Source organism: Dermatophagoides pteronyssinus, unplaced genomic scaffold (genome assembly GCF_027571235.1).
Source record: "Dermatophagoides pteronyssinus isolate colony J.1.1.1.1 unplaced genomic scaffold, Derpt_VIB-CSIC_2022.12 sq0013, whole genome shotgun sequence".
Taxonomy (NCBI): Eukaryota; Metazoa; Arthropoda; class Arachnida; order Sarcoptiformes; family Pyroglyphidae; genus Dermatophagoides; species Dermatophagoides pteronyssinus.
The window spans coordinates 852,572-867,984 of record NW_027461537.1 but is presented as its reverse complement, the minus strand read 5'-3'; the positions used below and the strand labels follow the sequence as shown (position 1 = coordinate 867,984).

At 26.3% G+C, this 15,413-nt stretch overlaps 1 protein-coding gene and 2 long non-coding RNA genes across 3 annotated transcripts in view; 2 read left to right on the top strand and 1 right to left on the bottom strand.

Annotated features, from left to right (window-relative positions):
* LOC113790719 (atrial natriuretic peptide receptor 1-like) overlaps nt 1–5,142 on the top strand; it is a 30,235-nt gene extending 25,093 nt beyond the window's left edge. Inside the window, exons 7-14 of the mRNA XM_075821795.1 lie at nt 9–176; nt 356–734; nt 1,983–2,096; nt 2,285–2,377; nt 2,466–2,667; nt 3,859–4,008; nt 4,070–4,536; nt 4,604–5,142. Of these exons, the coding sequence (XP_075677910.1) occupies nt 9–176; nt 356–734; nt 1,983–2,096; nt 2,285–2,377; nt 2,466–2,667; nt 3,859–4,008; nt 4,070–4,536; nt 4,604–4,968 (1,938 nt within the window). The 3' untranslated portion in view covers nt 4,969–5,142. The remainder of the gene's footprint in view (nt 1–8; nt 177–355; nt 735–1,982; nt 2,097–2,284; nt 2,378–2,465; nt 2,668–3,858; nt 4,009–4,069; nt 4,537–4,603) is intronic.
* Nucleotides 5,143–10,786: 5,644 nt separating this feature from the next.
* On the bottom strand, nt 10,787–12,619 carry LOC142645518 (uncharacterized). The gene is made up of 3 exons (XR_012846642.1): nt 12,434–12,619; nt 12,210–12,363; nt 10,787–12,124 (listed from the first exon to the last, which is right to left on the bottom strand). It is a non-coding gene; the product is annotated as an uncharacterized LOC142645518 (long non-coding RNA).
* On the top strand, nt 12,141–13,232 carry LOC142645519 (uncharacterized). Its single transcript, XR_012846643.1, has 3 exons — nt 12,141–12,306; nt 12,577–12,779; nt 12,869–13,232. It is a non-coding gene; the product is annotated as an uncharacterized LOC142645519 (long non-coding RNA).
* Nucleotides 13,233–15,413: the final 2,181 nt, after the last annotated feature.

Here is a 15,413-nt window from a genome sequence, read left to right as displayed (position 1 = left end):
TTTTTCAGACCTCATTATCATCCGATACAATGCCATTGATGAATGGAACAAAAACTATCTGTGGTCAAAATTCATTTCCAAGGAATGGAATTTATCGTGGTGTTTTGGTTGCATTAAAACCCATAGAAAAACAACGAATTGAACTAACACGATCATTATTGATTGAATTAAAAAATGTAAGATGATATGACAAGAAATATAATAAAAAAAAGACAACAAACATATGACATGAAAAACAAAAAACAAAAACTTGAAAGAATTCCTTATTGTTGTTTTGCCTGAATGAATTTCAATTAGATTTTTCATTCTTCTCTATCCTTTTATTGCTTTTATCATTTTTTCATTTTGATTTTAGATGAAAAATTTGCAACATAATCATTTAGTAACATTTATTGGAGCTTGTATAGATCAACCACATGCAACATTTCTTGTAACTGAATATTGTCCTAAAGGATCGTTACAAGATATACTTGAAAATGATGAAATAAAATTAGATTGGATGTTTCGTTATTCATTGATGCATGATATTATAAAAGGTATGGCATATCTACATTCCAGTGAAATGCACGTACATGGTAATCTTAAATCAACAAATTGTGTTGTTGATAGTCGTTTTGTATTGAAAATAACCGATTTTGGTCTACATTCATTACGACAACAAGATTATACACCAACCAATCGATCACCAATGTTACCTCATAATGTTGACGATACACATTATGCATATTGGAGAAGTAAGTTATTCACTTTTGTTTACTTTTCTCGTTTATATTATTATTATTATTAGATTATATTCATTTCATCTAAAAGCGGCAAATAAGATCAAGGAATATATAAACATATTATTTCTTTTGTCAATTATTTCTGACAATGTATATTTCCATATATACGTTGACAAGGTGTGTTATCTTCATATATAAACAAGGAATCGAATTGTATTTCATTATCATTTTAGCAAACAAAATCAATGCATTATACAATTCGGGATAAAACTTTTTTTGTTGTTGTTGTTTTTCCGTATCAATATCCTATTCTGGATCACATGTTTATATCAAAAATAATCGATCATTTCTTGTTTTTTTTTCAATCGAAACTTGTATTTATTGAAAGAATTCGCCAAATCTTTCGTTATTGTTTGGTTTTTGTTGTTGATCTGTCTATGAATATTTACAATACACATTCTGTTGTTATATTTTCAAACATTTGTTTTGATTTGTGCAACAAAAAAAAAAAGAAAGTTTTTTTTCCTTTATCTCACTCCTTTTTATTATGCTTATCAGGGTATTTTTTTCCCATTCTCAATATTGATCGATATATGATGATTCGATTGATTCTTCATCGTCTCATTTATTCAAAATACTTATATTTTGGCATCTTTGATATGAAAAGAAACTAGAGAATCCAGTAACATTATCCAGAAAAAAAACAATCTTCAACGAAATGTCTTTTCAAAACTTGATGACCATAATAATATTTGTTGTTACTGTCAATGTTTTTCACAAATCTATTTTACGGATCATTATCTTTACGAAAAGTTTATTTTTTGTTCCCAAGAATTATCCCAAACGTATTCAATAAACGTGGAGAACAAAAAAAAATATGCAACGAAGAAAATGAAAATTCCTTTTTAAAAAAATGCAAAAAATTCAATCATTTTTGAAAAGATGGAATGCAATGAATATCTTATTTTGAATGTAAAAAAAAGTATAAGAAAAAAACTATAATTATTTTGGATGATGATGATGATAATGTCTTTTGAAATCGAAAAAAAAAACTTTTATTATGTAAATTTTTTTATTTTCTGATTTTATTCATTCATTCATTCATTTATTCAATGATTTTGAATGAATGATCATCATCATTATAATAATAATTTGTTTTTGTTTTCCATTTTACCGTTGTTTATCATTCAATTCTATCAGAATAATAATAATGTTTTTAATGTTGCTGTTGTTGTTATTATTATTTGAAATTGTAAATAGAAAAATTATGGACAGCACCTGAACTATTACGATTGTGGCTAAAATCATCCGAATGTAATGGTAACAAACAAATACAACAACTTCATTCACAATTTATTCATGGTACACAAAAAGGTATGACCAATAAATTATTCATTCATTCATTCGATTTTCATTTTCGTTTCTTTATTTTATTTTTTTTTTGGCGTTCTGATTGATTGATTTTGGTTTTATGGTTCATTTGTTTTTTGTTTTTTTCGAATGATTGCGATTGTGAATCGATTTTTCTTTTCTCTCATCAAATTCCAATTCTTGATCTTCAGGCGATGTTTATAGTTTTGCAATCATTTTACATGAAATTATTCTTCGACAAGGTGTATTCTATTTGGGTGAAGATGATAAAAAAAGTCCAAGAGGTAAGAAAATTCTTTTGAAAAAATATTATAAACGATTTCAAAATGATATTTAATGTTTTTTTTTCATTTGTTTTTTGTTTCAACACAGATATTATCTATCAACTTGCCAATTATGATGATGAAAATAATAATAATAATAATAATAATAATGGTGAACATTTACGACCATTATTGGAAGAACATATGGCCGATGAAGCAGTATTACAAATGGTACGACGATGTTGGCATGAAGATCCAAATGAACGGCCAGATTTTGTCACATTACAATCAATCATTCGACGTATTAATAAGTATATATTTAAATACATATTTTGTTTTCGTTTTTTAATCTTTCATTATTAACAGAAATTCATTTTATTCATAACAAGATAATCATTTGTTGTTTAGATTTATGATAATAATTTGATTTGATTTTAACTAGAAACATTAATGACATATCATATAATGAACCAATAAATTGTGATCACGAATATTTGCTTATTTTCGGGTGTAACCAAAGCAAAATCAAAATTTTTCGTTGAAAAAAAAATTTGGTTACAACCCGGATTAAATCTTCAATTCTAGCGTGATTTCCGAATGAAATTTGGTTAGGAAAAAATTTTCTTTTTACATTTATTTGTTTTGATTTTCATAAATTAAAACAAACACCTAAATAATCGATCGAAATTATATTGATCATATTGAAAATCGATTTTTTTCTCGATTGATCCGGTTATTGTTTATTTAGTTGAAGAAGAAAAAAATTATTATCGTTTACTGTATTTTTATCGAATAATTTAGCTGTAATTTTCCAATTGAAAAAAACCGATCAATTTTAATGTTGAGAAGAGAAAACTTTCACTGAAAAAAAAATTCTCATTTTCATTCTTTTCCCTGGAATTTTAATTCGTTTTTTTTCTAATTCTTCCTTGAAAATAATTCAAAACTGATTTGTTTACATATGGAAAATAGTTGAAAAAAGGATTGAATGATAATGTTTTTCTGCTTTTCTTTGACGTAAAAGAGTGATAATGGTGATGAATGAAATAAGGACTCTTGAGTATTTCGGATAAATATCTACCATACTTAATTAGATGCAATCACGACAAATTCCAACAAACAAATAAGAAAAAGAATCCTAACAAATTCGGCTAAATAGAATCAAGAATCTTTGATAGCCTCAAAACATTCGAAATAAAAATGTCTATTTAAATGTCTTTTCTAATAATGCAAAATCTGTATCGAATGGGAACATTGAGAATGATTGATCGATTTTCATTAAATTTGTGATTCAAATTGAACTGATTCAAAGGATTCGTGTTTTCAATAATCAAAGAAAAAGCAGAATGAAAATTGATACACAAATTTTCATCTGATATTAATTGTTTATGATTTTGAAGGAATAATTTAAAAGAAAATAAATTATATATGATTTCATTTAATTTGTACTAGAAGATTCTGTAATTTTAACGTTATTTTATATTTTCATTTGTTTACAACAGAGAAAATGAAAGTTCAAACATATTGGACAATCTACTTAAACGTATGGAACAATATGCTACTAATTTAGAATCATTAGTACAAGAACGTACAGCCGATTATCTTGAAGAAAAACGTAAAGCTGAAGATTTACTTTATCAATTATTACCAAAGTAAGTTTTAAAAATAAAGAATTCAATTAAATCATTGATTCTTTTTTTTGTGCTTTCATAGATCGGTAGCCAGTCAATTGATTAGTGGTGAATCAGTTCGTGCTGAAGCATATGATTCAGTAACAATTTATTTTTCTGATATTGTCGGTTTTACTAATATATCGGCACAAAGTACACCAATGCAAGTTGTTAATCTTCTTAATGATCTTTATACATGTTTTGATTCGATTTTGGAAAATTTTGATGTATATAAAGTGGAAACAATTGGTGATGCTTATATGGTTGTATCAGGTGTTCCAGTACGAAATGGTGAACGTCATGGACGTGAAATTGCACGAATGTCATTAGCATTATTACATGCTGTACGATCATTTAAAATTCGACATCGTCCCGGTGAACAATTAATGTTAAGAATCGGTATACATACCGGATCTTGTGCCGCAGGTGTTGTCGGTTTAAAAATGCCTAGATATTGTTTATTTGGTGATACTGTCAATACAGCATCACGAATGGAATCGACCGGACAAGGTATTATTTATTGTATTTTTTTTTGTCAATGAAACATATTGATTCGTTAATTTCTATTTTTTTCTAGCTCTCAAGATACATGTCAGTTCAAATACAAAAGCCTTGTTGGATAAATTTGTTGAATTTGATCTTGTTCTTCGTGGTGAAATCGATGTTAAAGGAAAGGGTAAAATGACTACCTATTGGTTACAGGGTATGAAAAAAAATAATCATCTAAATGAATCGACTTCAGATGTCGAAACATGTTCCGAATTGGATTGTATACGTGTACTGGATACTGGTGATATATCATCATATTCCGAAATACGATCACAAAATTCACAATCAGGTTCACATTATGAGCTTCAACAATCAAAACAACCTACATTAACTCAACAAGATTCATCGATAAATATTCCATCAGAATTGACGAATCCTTCAAAAATAGAATGAAAAATGAACCACATACATTAACCTTGTGATTTAAAGAATTTATCAAATTATCTTGTTCATTATTATTATTAATTTAATTCATGATATTGTTATTCATTATCATTATTATATAATTATGTTCACTCTTTTTTTGTTTTTGTTGTAAAATAAAGAATTTTAAATTAACTTTTTAAATAGCGACATCTATTATTGAGAATTGTCGATATCAGTTATCGAAAATCGCCAAAAGATGGCGATGCCAAAAGATATAGTTGAAGAATTCGAATTCGTTGAAAAGATCAATTTGCGTGACTAAATAAAAGATTTTTGTTTTGCTTTGTATTCACGATGGGATTGTCCATTCGATTTGAATTCTCATTATCATCATCGTTTACCGGGAATAACAAACATAAAATCAAATGAATAGAACAAAACAAAATATCCAAAAGAAATAGGAAAAAAATGGCTATTTTCAATTTCATGATTGATAATATGAATTGTAGTCATAGCTACCGTTGTTTATTTTGTCTAAACGGTAAAACTATTAAATAAACAGAACCGAATTATTCGAGCAATAACTTTTTATTTATTTTATCTTGAACGGAATAGAATCACGTTGAATGTTGTTGTTGTTGAACAATCATATAGAGTTTGGATGAGGATACAGAAAACAAAAACAAAAAACAAGAAAATAAACAAACAACTATCCAGACAAAGTGAATCAACTATTTATACAATGTTGGGAAAAAATACAGAATAAAACAAACAAACAATAACATTGTAGATTACATTTTGTCCTTCTTGTTCTTTACAATTCTGTAATTACATTAACCACCCAAACACGATAATAATAACGAAAACAAAAAAATTTATATTCATTTCGGCAAACAAAACAAAACAAAAAAAAAGATTCATTTCAAAGATAAATGAAAAGGAAATGGTATACAAAATAAACAAACAAACCCGAATGAAAATGGAAATTCAACAACAACAATTTCCACATTTAAACATCATCAAAACAAAATAACTTTGCTCTTTGACACTCGGATGTATTCCTTGTTTTTGTTTTCTGTTTTTTGTACAGCAACAAATCGATTTATCGAAACAAATTAACCTTCTTCAATATAGTTTTACCCAAATGGTAAATATTTGTTGATATTTTTTTGTTTTTTGTTCAACATCAACATTTATATTGATCATTCATTTCATTTGATTTCATTTATGATTGTAAATGATTATGAATTTTATTTTTATAATGATAATTTTCAGGCCAATACACAACAGATAATGGCAACAAATGAAAAAAAACAAACTAGAACAGCAAACTGGTGATTGTGAATATTGAACAACAATGATAATGTTTATGGTGAAATCATTTTATTTTTATTTTTATTTTTTTTCTCATTCACCATGTTCATTTTGTTCATTATATTGATGTGAAATTCATATATTGATTCGATTTTGTTTGATGATGTAATATTTTTACCATTTTGTGTATAAATAGTGTTTACCGTTTTTCCTTACTTCTAATTTTGAATTTTTTTTCTTTTTCTTTTTCCATTTTGATTTGTCATCGAAAAATTATTCAGTTCAAACTGTTGAACTGTGTGTGTGGTTGCACCAAGATGAAAAAAAAATCATTGCAATTCACAATTAACAATAAGCACGGAAACCTTTACTACATTTCACCTGTTGATATTTGATGGAAAAGGAAAATGTGAAATTTTTTTTCTTTCTAAATTTAGTAACAAACAAATCGATGATGAATGTCAAATGATGATGATGATAAAATGGTGATTTTTTTCTGGACAATCTCTTACATACACAAACAAACCAAAAAAAAGGATCTCACACATCATCATAATATTCGTTATGGTAATCTTGATCTTCATAACCAAGAAAAGAAATCCAGAAAAAAAATGTTTTGATCGCGTGGTATTTCAACATTATTTTATCACAATTAATTCAAGGATAAAACGATGAATCCGAAGATTTTTATGATCTTGAAAAAACTTTAAATATTCTAATTTAAATTCAAATTTGTTTTTTTATATTTTGGATAAAAATAACTTTGGGAAAAAAATTAGAATGACAAAATGAAATTTGTTTCATTTTTTTCAGATCTGTTTGTTTTTTTCTTGATTCGAAACAATAACAATTTGGAAAAATGTTTGTTTCAAAATATCGATTGATTAGTGGTCAACCTGATGGCCATTTGTCAATGTTTATGGTATTTGTTTCCCATACATGGCGGGCAAACCGCTGGAAATCAAAACTAGATTATCAAAACAAAAAAAAATGTTAAATGTTAATGGATGACCTGAAAATCAATATCATTTCATATCAATTTTTGTTTTTTTGAAATGCGTAGGTCAAATTTTAAAGAAAATAAATACTTTTTCTACACTGATATGAGATCAAAATTAAACAAGAACACAGAAAATGAAATTAAAAAGATATACACTTTTAAAAAAGTGTTTTTTTTTCTTCTTTTTTTTTGGCTGACATTTCGATTGAATCATCCAAAATAATATTGTCAAACAAACAAGGTCAACATTGAAAATTTGAAAACTTTTTTTTCGTCATCAAGGTAAAGAATTTATCATCATCATCATCATTTTATCAACATCAAACATTATCAATATGAAGGATCATCATTGAGAAAAAGGAGAAAATAAATAAATAAAATCAAAGATTATCTCAACATCAAAACACCATTTGCCCACCAACGCAAACAAACAATCAAACAAATGTATGTTGGAATCAGTCTGGGGAAAAAAACAAAACTATGTGTATGTCTTAATTCTATTCAATATTTGTATCAACATTTGTAATTTATCCTGCAAGCATTTTATAATTTGTCAATCCTTTTTGTTTCTTATTGTCGCCCATTTTATATTTCGAATGTCCTCCCACACCCATCATCATCATAATAATAATAAAAATTCTGTATTACAATTTAATATGATCCATTTTTTTCGAAAATTTCTATTTGATTAATATCGACAACAACAACAACAACAAGAAACAAATGACAATTGAAAACAAAACAAAAACTAAATAGATTATCAACCACCTTTGCGATTATGATTGCTTTTTTTTGAAAAAAGAAAATAATACATTGAATTTATTGATAATCGATCATTTTTACCTTTTTAAACAACAAAAGAAAATTCAATAGAATTTAATAGTTCAACATTTGAATCAATATATTTAATTCAGGTAAAAGTTTGAACATGTTGACAAATTATCTTTTCTTTATCCCCAAAATGATAAAAATGTGTAGGTAGAAAACATCAACAACAAAAATGCATTCATAGTAAAAAACCAGTAAATAATAATAATTAATCATAACAATTTGGATTGAAAAGACATCTTTTTTTTTCTTGATAAAATGAATGAAATCCTAAATGAAAAATGATTCATTCATTCATTGAATTTTGTGTTTTATTTTGGTAAATGAATGAATCAATGAAATACAATTGAGATGTATACCTGGATGAAAATTTATTCGAAAAACAATTATCACATTTTCTTAAATCTAAGATTTCCAAAATAAATTCATAGAAAATTTTTTCAATTTTTCTCGTATGATTGAATTGTGTTGTTAAAATCGAAAAAACAAACAAACAATTGATGATGAAATGATTGTGAATGAAAAAATAAAAACAGATTTTTTTGATCATTTTCAAATGAAATTGAATGATTGAATGAATGAAAAATAAATTTCACTTTGTATTCATTCATTGATCAAAGGATTCACACATTAACACATCAAACACACACACACACACTTGCATAAATAAATGCAAGGGGAAAAAATCATGTTCCATTTGACCATCGTGATGATGATGATGATAAATTATCATTTATGGTAAAACACTTATCGTACATTTGAGAATGTTATCGATTACCAATTGTATTTGTTCACGAAATCAAACAAACAAACAATTTGGTTTCATCATCATCATCATTTAATCATAATAATTATCCAATGGATTTTCAATGAAAAGAAAAGAAAAGAAAAACACAAAATTTAAATAATTCAAAAGTTGAATACAAAATTCATTTATTCACAAATTCAATTTGTCAATAGTTTTCTTTTTTTTCCCCCAACTCGTACATTCTAACCCAAATACACACACACACACACACAGAATAGGAAAAACAATTTTCATTGAAAAATAAATAAATCATACAATGAATGGAAATTATTTCTTTTCTTTGGCCAACAAATTTGTGTTTATGTGTGAACAAAAACAATGACAAATGGCTGATTTTTCTGTATTGTTGATCGTGTGGTTAATAAGTGTTTGTGTGTCGGATCACGAAATTCGTAAATTGTTTTCATTAGAATTTATGGGATGTGAAAAAAATGAAGAAGATTTTTCCGTTTGTTGTTGTTTTTTTTTCTTTACACGAATTCAATTTTCAGAAAAAAAGACGTTTTTTTCCGAAAAAAATTATCATTTGATGATGATTGTGCTGTGTGTTTATGATGAATGTTTGTTTGTTTGTTTATTTCATTGATAATTCTACCGAACAAACAAACAAACAAACCAACGAAGTAGAAATTTCAAATACAATATTGTGATTCGTGGATTTGATTGATATAATGAGATTGAATGTATAATTTGATCATAATACACGACTATGACTTTAATCAATGAAATTAGTTTGAATCGTTTTTTTTCCAACCAAAATGTTACAATTGATGAATACCTCGTGTGTGTGAGATTATGATGACACGATCAAACACGTATCAAAAGCGTATCTGAATTTCCGAAAAAAAAATGAAACTAAACGTTCTATTTGTTCGGATATTAACAGATAATGAATAAATTTTCATAGAAAAAAAAACGTAAACATTTAGGTAAGAAATACTAATTTGATAATGATGAAGCGATAAAATTACCGAAAAAAAAAATATTTTGTTTGCCACGGAAATTAAAAAAAATTATCAATGCATTAGCAAATGATCGAAGGAAAATCCATCGATAACGAATATCATCAAATTATTGATTGATTTAATGGAATGAGAAACTTTTTGTTGGGCCAATGAAGATGCATGAATGAATGAATCTTCATTCGCTATTTCATTCAAATGAGCACACACAAAGGGAACAAACGTCTAATAATAATAATTGACAGGATTTATGGTGTGAAAATAATTATCACATTTTCTACAGATAATGATTATCATTATAATAATAATAATAATGATTATGATGATCACCATCACCATTATTATTATTATTATCATCATCATCATCATCATTGAATTATCACTTGCAGTATACATTCTTTTTGACACGTGAATTCAAGAGAGAGAGAAAACACACACAATATTTTCACAAACTAATCATTGCAAATAGAAGTGATGAAGACATTATCATCGAATGATTAATTTAATTAGATTTTTTTTCTTGTTTGTTTGTTCAAGTTTAATCCGAATAATTTCCGATGTAAATGAAAAAAAAACTTTCAGATTTGTTTCTTTTGGAAAATTTTGAATCATTATCATCATTGTCATATAAGAATCATCATCCACCATATCTAAAAATGAAAAAGATAAATAAATCTAACATCATTCCAGAATGTTTATAAATATCTATTCAACAAAGAAAATAAATGATGATGAGAAAATAAATGATTCGATTCCCATGCAAATGAATTTTTTCCTTTTCGCATTACATTTTTCTCTTATTTGGCTAAAAATTATTGTTATAACAACAACAACAACAACAAACAATAATTAAATACAGCATCAGATATGATATGTTATGAATACAATAATTTTTTTTAAAACTCATTAAAGTCCGTCCAAAAGTAAAACAGAAAAATTCATTTGGTCAAAAAATAACAGAAGTAGTGTTTGAAATAATGAAACGGAATTGAATCCTTTAATGACTGATAAATATTTTTAATGAGCTAGAATTTTCTGTTTTTTGTTTTTTTCTGATAAAATGATTTCAAAGTAGTCCATCTTTATTGTTATTATGATGTGATAACGATGTGATATAGAAATTTTTATTTTTCCTTTTACCTATCTCATTATAGATAAAATGGAATGAAAAAAAACTGAATGAATCGTATTAATATATTATTATTATTATTATCATCATCATCATTTTAGATTTCTTGATATTTTTACTTTTTTATTGTTTTTTTGAAGCTTTTGTTTCAGTTTTTTGTTTCATATTTTGGAACACGACCAGAAAATAATTACCGGACAAATATACATAGGCAGCTTTATTGTTATGAAGTTTTTTTCCGTTGTTGTTGATGTTCATTTCATTTCGTTTTCATTTACGCATGAATGAATTGTGTAACAAAAAAATCAAACGAAAGTGGGAATCATCATTTCGGTTTCGGTTATGTTATGAATTTTTTCGTTCATTTTTGTTGCTGTTGTTGGAAAAAAAGATGCTTCGGTTCGATTGATTAATGTATAGTGATGTTCATCAAGCGATGGCGGCAGTATGAGGATGTGTTTAGGTTAATTAAACACAGGCGAAAATGAGGAAAAAAAATGAAATTTTTCAACATTAAAAATGGAGTGTAAATTGTAACGGACAAAAGTTTCGGTTCAAACGTGAACAAATGAAAAATTACCAATTTTAGACCGACACCAAACCGAAAAAAAACAATGTGAACAAAGTTGTTCATTTTTGGTTGGTTGATTTCTTTGTTTCAATTTATTTTTTTGGAAGATAATTTTGGTTTGACCAAATGAATGAATGAAATGGAAAAATGAAAGTCTAATAATAAATCGATCGATTGTCGAACAACGAAAATGAGATCGATTGATCAACCGAACTTGTTGAGCATATATTTCATTTATTTGACCATTCGAGCAATTTGATAATGGTTTTTTTCAGTTTTTTTTGTCTTTTTCAAGATATAATTCATTTCTAGGGCAATATTTTTCAAAATTTTTCTTCATCTTCATTTATCTATCGATTAGAACTATGGATTCGAATAGAATTAGTTTTGCTTGATTGAATTTTTTTCATCTATTTATGTTGCTTGGATGCAATTTCATACTTTTTTTCGGTATTCATTTGTGTTTCACTTTCAATACATCGTTTATTATTGATCATTTTTTAGCCACATCGTTCATTAAGGGGAAAAAAACCACCTGAATTTTGTTTTTGGCGAGAAAAAAAAATCCAGACTAGACATATGAAATGTAATAAAAAAAATTATAACAACGATTGATTTGATTATATTATTCCATCATTTAGCTGTGGTTATCTCACCATGATCGTTATCATCGACGAAGAAAAACAAAAAATATTGCTTTTACGATGTATCCAGAACAAAATAAAAGAAAAAAAAGATAAATTACCAGTCTAGGTCAGTAAATGAATCAATAATTAATTGAAATTATAAAAAAAACAATGGTTATCAAATCTATAACAACAACAAAAGAGATAATCAAATGAATATTATTAACGGTACAATTATTATTGTTATTTCTTACAGTTTTCAATTATTTTTTTGCAACATAATTTATATGTTGCAATATATCACCGATGTCATCGTTTTTTAAGAGATAATTCAAATATCAATCAATTTTTTGTTTGTTATCATCAAAATAAAATCTTTCCTTTTTTCCCTCAACAGGTGCTCATCGAAAAAATGAAATATCGATAGTATCGAAATAACAAATTTTTTTTCCGGATCATTTTTTTGAAGGTTCAACTAGAGTTTTCCCTTTCGAGTAAACAAAATGTTGAATTTAAATTTCAAAATTCAACAACAAACACAAAAAATATGTTATAATTCCACCTACCACATGCATGTGAAACATCAATCAAATTGAAATGGTAAAAAAAATCCAATTAAAATTTTTTGTTTTTCTCACTAATCTACATCTGATCATTTTTTGTATTTCCCGTTTTACTTTCTTTTTTAGGGAAAAAAGTGACACATTTATTAAGAAGAAAAAGTAGACGAAAATCCTAATTAATGATGATGATAAGAAGCCGAGAAGAGATTTATGAATTTTCGTGCAAATCAAACTAATTTTTTCAAAAATATCCTTTTTTTTTTGTTTGTTTGAAGTACATTATGGATTTTCAATTGCATGGTTTGATCGATAATTTTTTTTAATCATTAATTTTTCTTTTATAAATGAAAAATGAAAAGGAAACAACAACAATTTTGTTGAAACACTAACAAGCAAATGGTTTTTTTCAGTAAATGCAGCCGGCTTTTTTTTTTTGTTGCCATCATTTCTGATTCGATCAAGATTCATCGAGGAAGAAATAGAAAACAAAACAAACAAACATCAAAAATTAATTCTGTTGGAAAATTTTTTTGTTTGTTTCATCGTTAATTTTAATAAAATAATCATTAAAAAAACCATAGTAAATTTTATATTAAAAGGTAAAATTTTTCATTAGACAAAAATTAATTGTTTCTTGTTTTATTATTGATGATGTTCAATGTTTTTTTTTCACGTGCACGTGTGTGTGTTTGTTTATTTACGTTGTTGTTGTTGTTGTCAATAATGATCATCATTATCATGTGTGTGTGTGTTCCATATGGAACATACATTGAATTTTCTTTTTTCATTCTCCTAAATTGAATGAAAACAAAAGGTAAAAAATAATGGAAAAATTCAATTTGAAATTTCGTTTTTTTTTCGGGTTACAATGTTTGTTTAATTTTCATCATCATCATCATCATCATTATTATTATAATAATGTCTTATCTAATCATCTTTAATTTTAATTTTTGTTTTTTTGTTTTGTTTTGTCTTTCATTCACTCTCTCTCGAATTCATTATTTGTTGTGGTTTTATCTCCGGAAAAAATGTTGCAATTTTTTCGTTCGTTCGTTCGTTCGCTCGTCCAAACAACAAATGTTCATTATCGCATCATCATCATGGTCTTTGTTCAGACCATTTTATACAATGTAAACAAAATAAAATTTTCGTATTTTGTTTCCGTTTTCAATCGATACAAATGATTCAATTGTAGGCTATTTTATTGCCTTGGTTTTTCGTTGTTTTCAAAAGGTATGGTTTCTTTCTTTCATCATTATCATCAACATCATTGATTTATATTTGGTCCTTTTTTGGAGTATTTATTTTCAATTAATTTTCAAAAAAATTTTCAACAAATTATTTTACGTTGATTTTATTTTGTCTTTTTTTCCGCTATTTTGTTGTTTTCTTTTATTGTTTCAAATTGGGCATTTAGGAGCAGTATACACGCACACACACAAAACATCCGCATCTTCATTATTGATGATGGTTTTGTTTTTTCATTTCAGACCAATTAATAACCGAAAAACACAGGGATTGACCAATTACAAAAACGTTGTTTTTTTGGTGAAAGATGTTAAAGGATGTCGTCAAAGTCGATGATGATGACCATCAATTTAACATAATAGCAAATCTGAAATTGTTTATTTGTTAGCCAATGTGATGATGTGCCATTTCAATCAAATAATATTAACATCAAAATAAACATTATCACCAAAAGAGAACAAAAATCACTTAATTCAATTAAAATAACGTTCATTTTATAAAATCATTATCATTTGTAAAGTTTATACCGGAAATGATCATTATTCAATTTGTGGTTTGGGAGAAAACAAAACAGAAATTCATCAACAAAAAAAAATTATCAGAGGAAAAATCAAACGGAAAAAAAAGAATCAACACAGTGATGCTCCTAATTCATAAGTTACAAAAACAATGGAAAAAATCTTTGAATTCAAACATTTTCCTGCAAGCAAATTCCAATGAATTATAAAGATAATCATTTTTTGTTTTTGTTTGAAATCAATAAATCTTTTCATTTTCATTTCAGTTCATGTGAAAATTTGAAATGAAAACGAAAACAAAATTCATTAAAAATTTTAATGTTTTTTGTGTGTTTTGAAACGATATGATTCATGATGACAGTGTTGTTGATTGTCTGATGAAAAATTTTCTTGTTCGTTGATACCAGAAATCACAATGACCATACTATACATTCACAATCGACCAGAATGATAATAAGTTTATTTTTGAATATTTTTTTTTTTTTCCTTGTTCCTGTTGTTTCGAGATATGATAATAACAACGAAATATGAAAGAAATTGAAATGAAATAAAAATGGAAGATTTGTTGTTGTTGTTGGGGGGAAGGAATGAATGGATCCAATTTGTTTTCGATTTTTGACATGAAAACATAGTTGTTTTTGTTGTTACAGTTATGAATTATATCTATTTGGAAAATAAAAGGTATTCTGTTGTTAATAATCAATTTAGAAACATATTTTTTTGTAACAACATCAACAAAGAAAACGAGAAATATGATAACGATCCAAAAAATATAAATCTTTTTTTCGGATCTAAAAAGAATGCGTGTGTTTGTAAACACATTTGTCATACACAATACATTTATGATATACAGGTGAAAATCATCTGAAAAGATTTCTTTCTTTTTTTTCTTATCATCATCATTA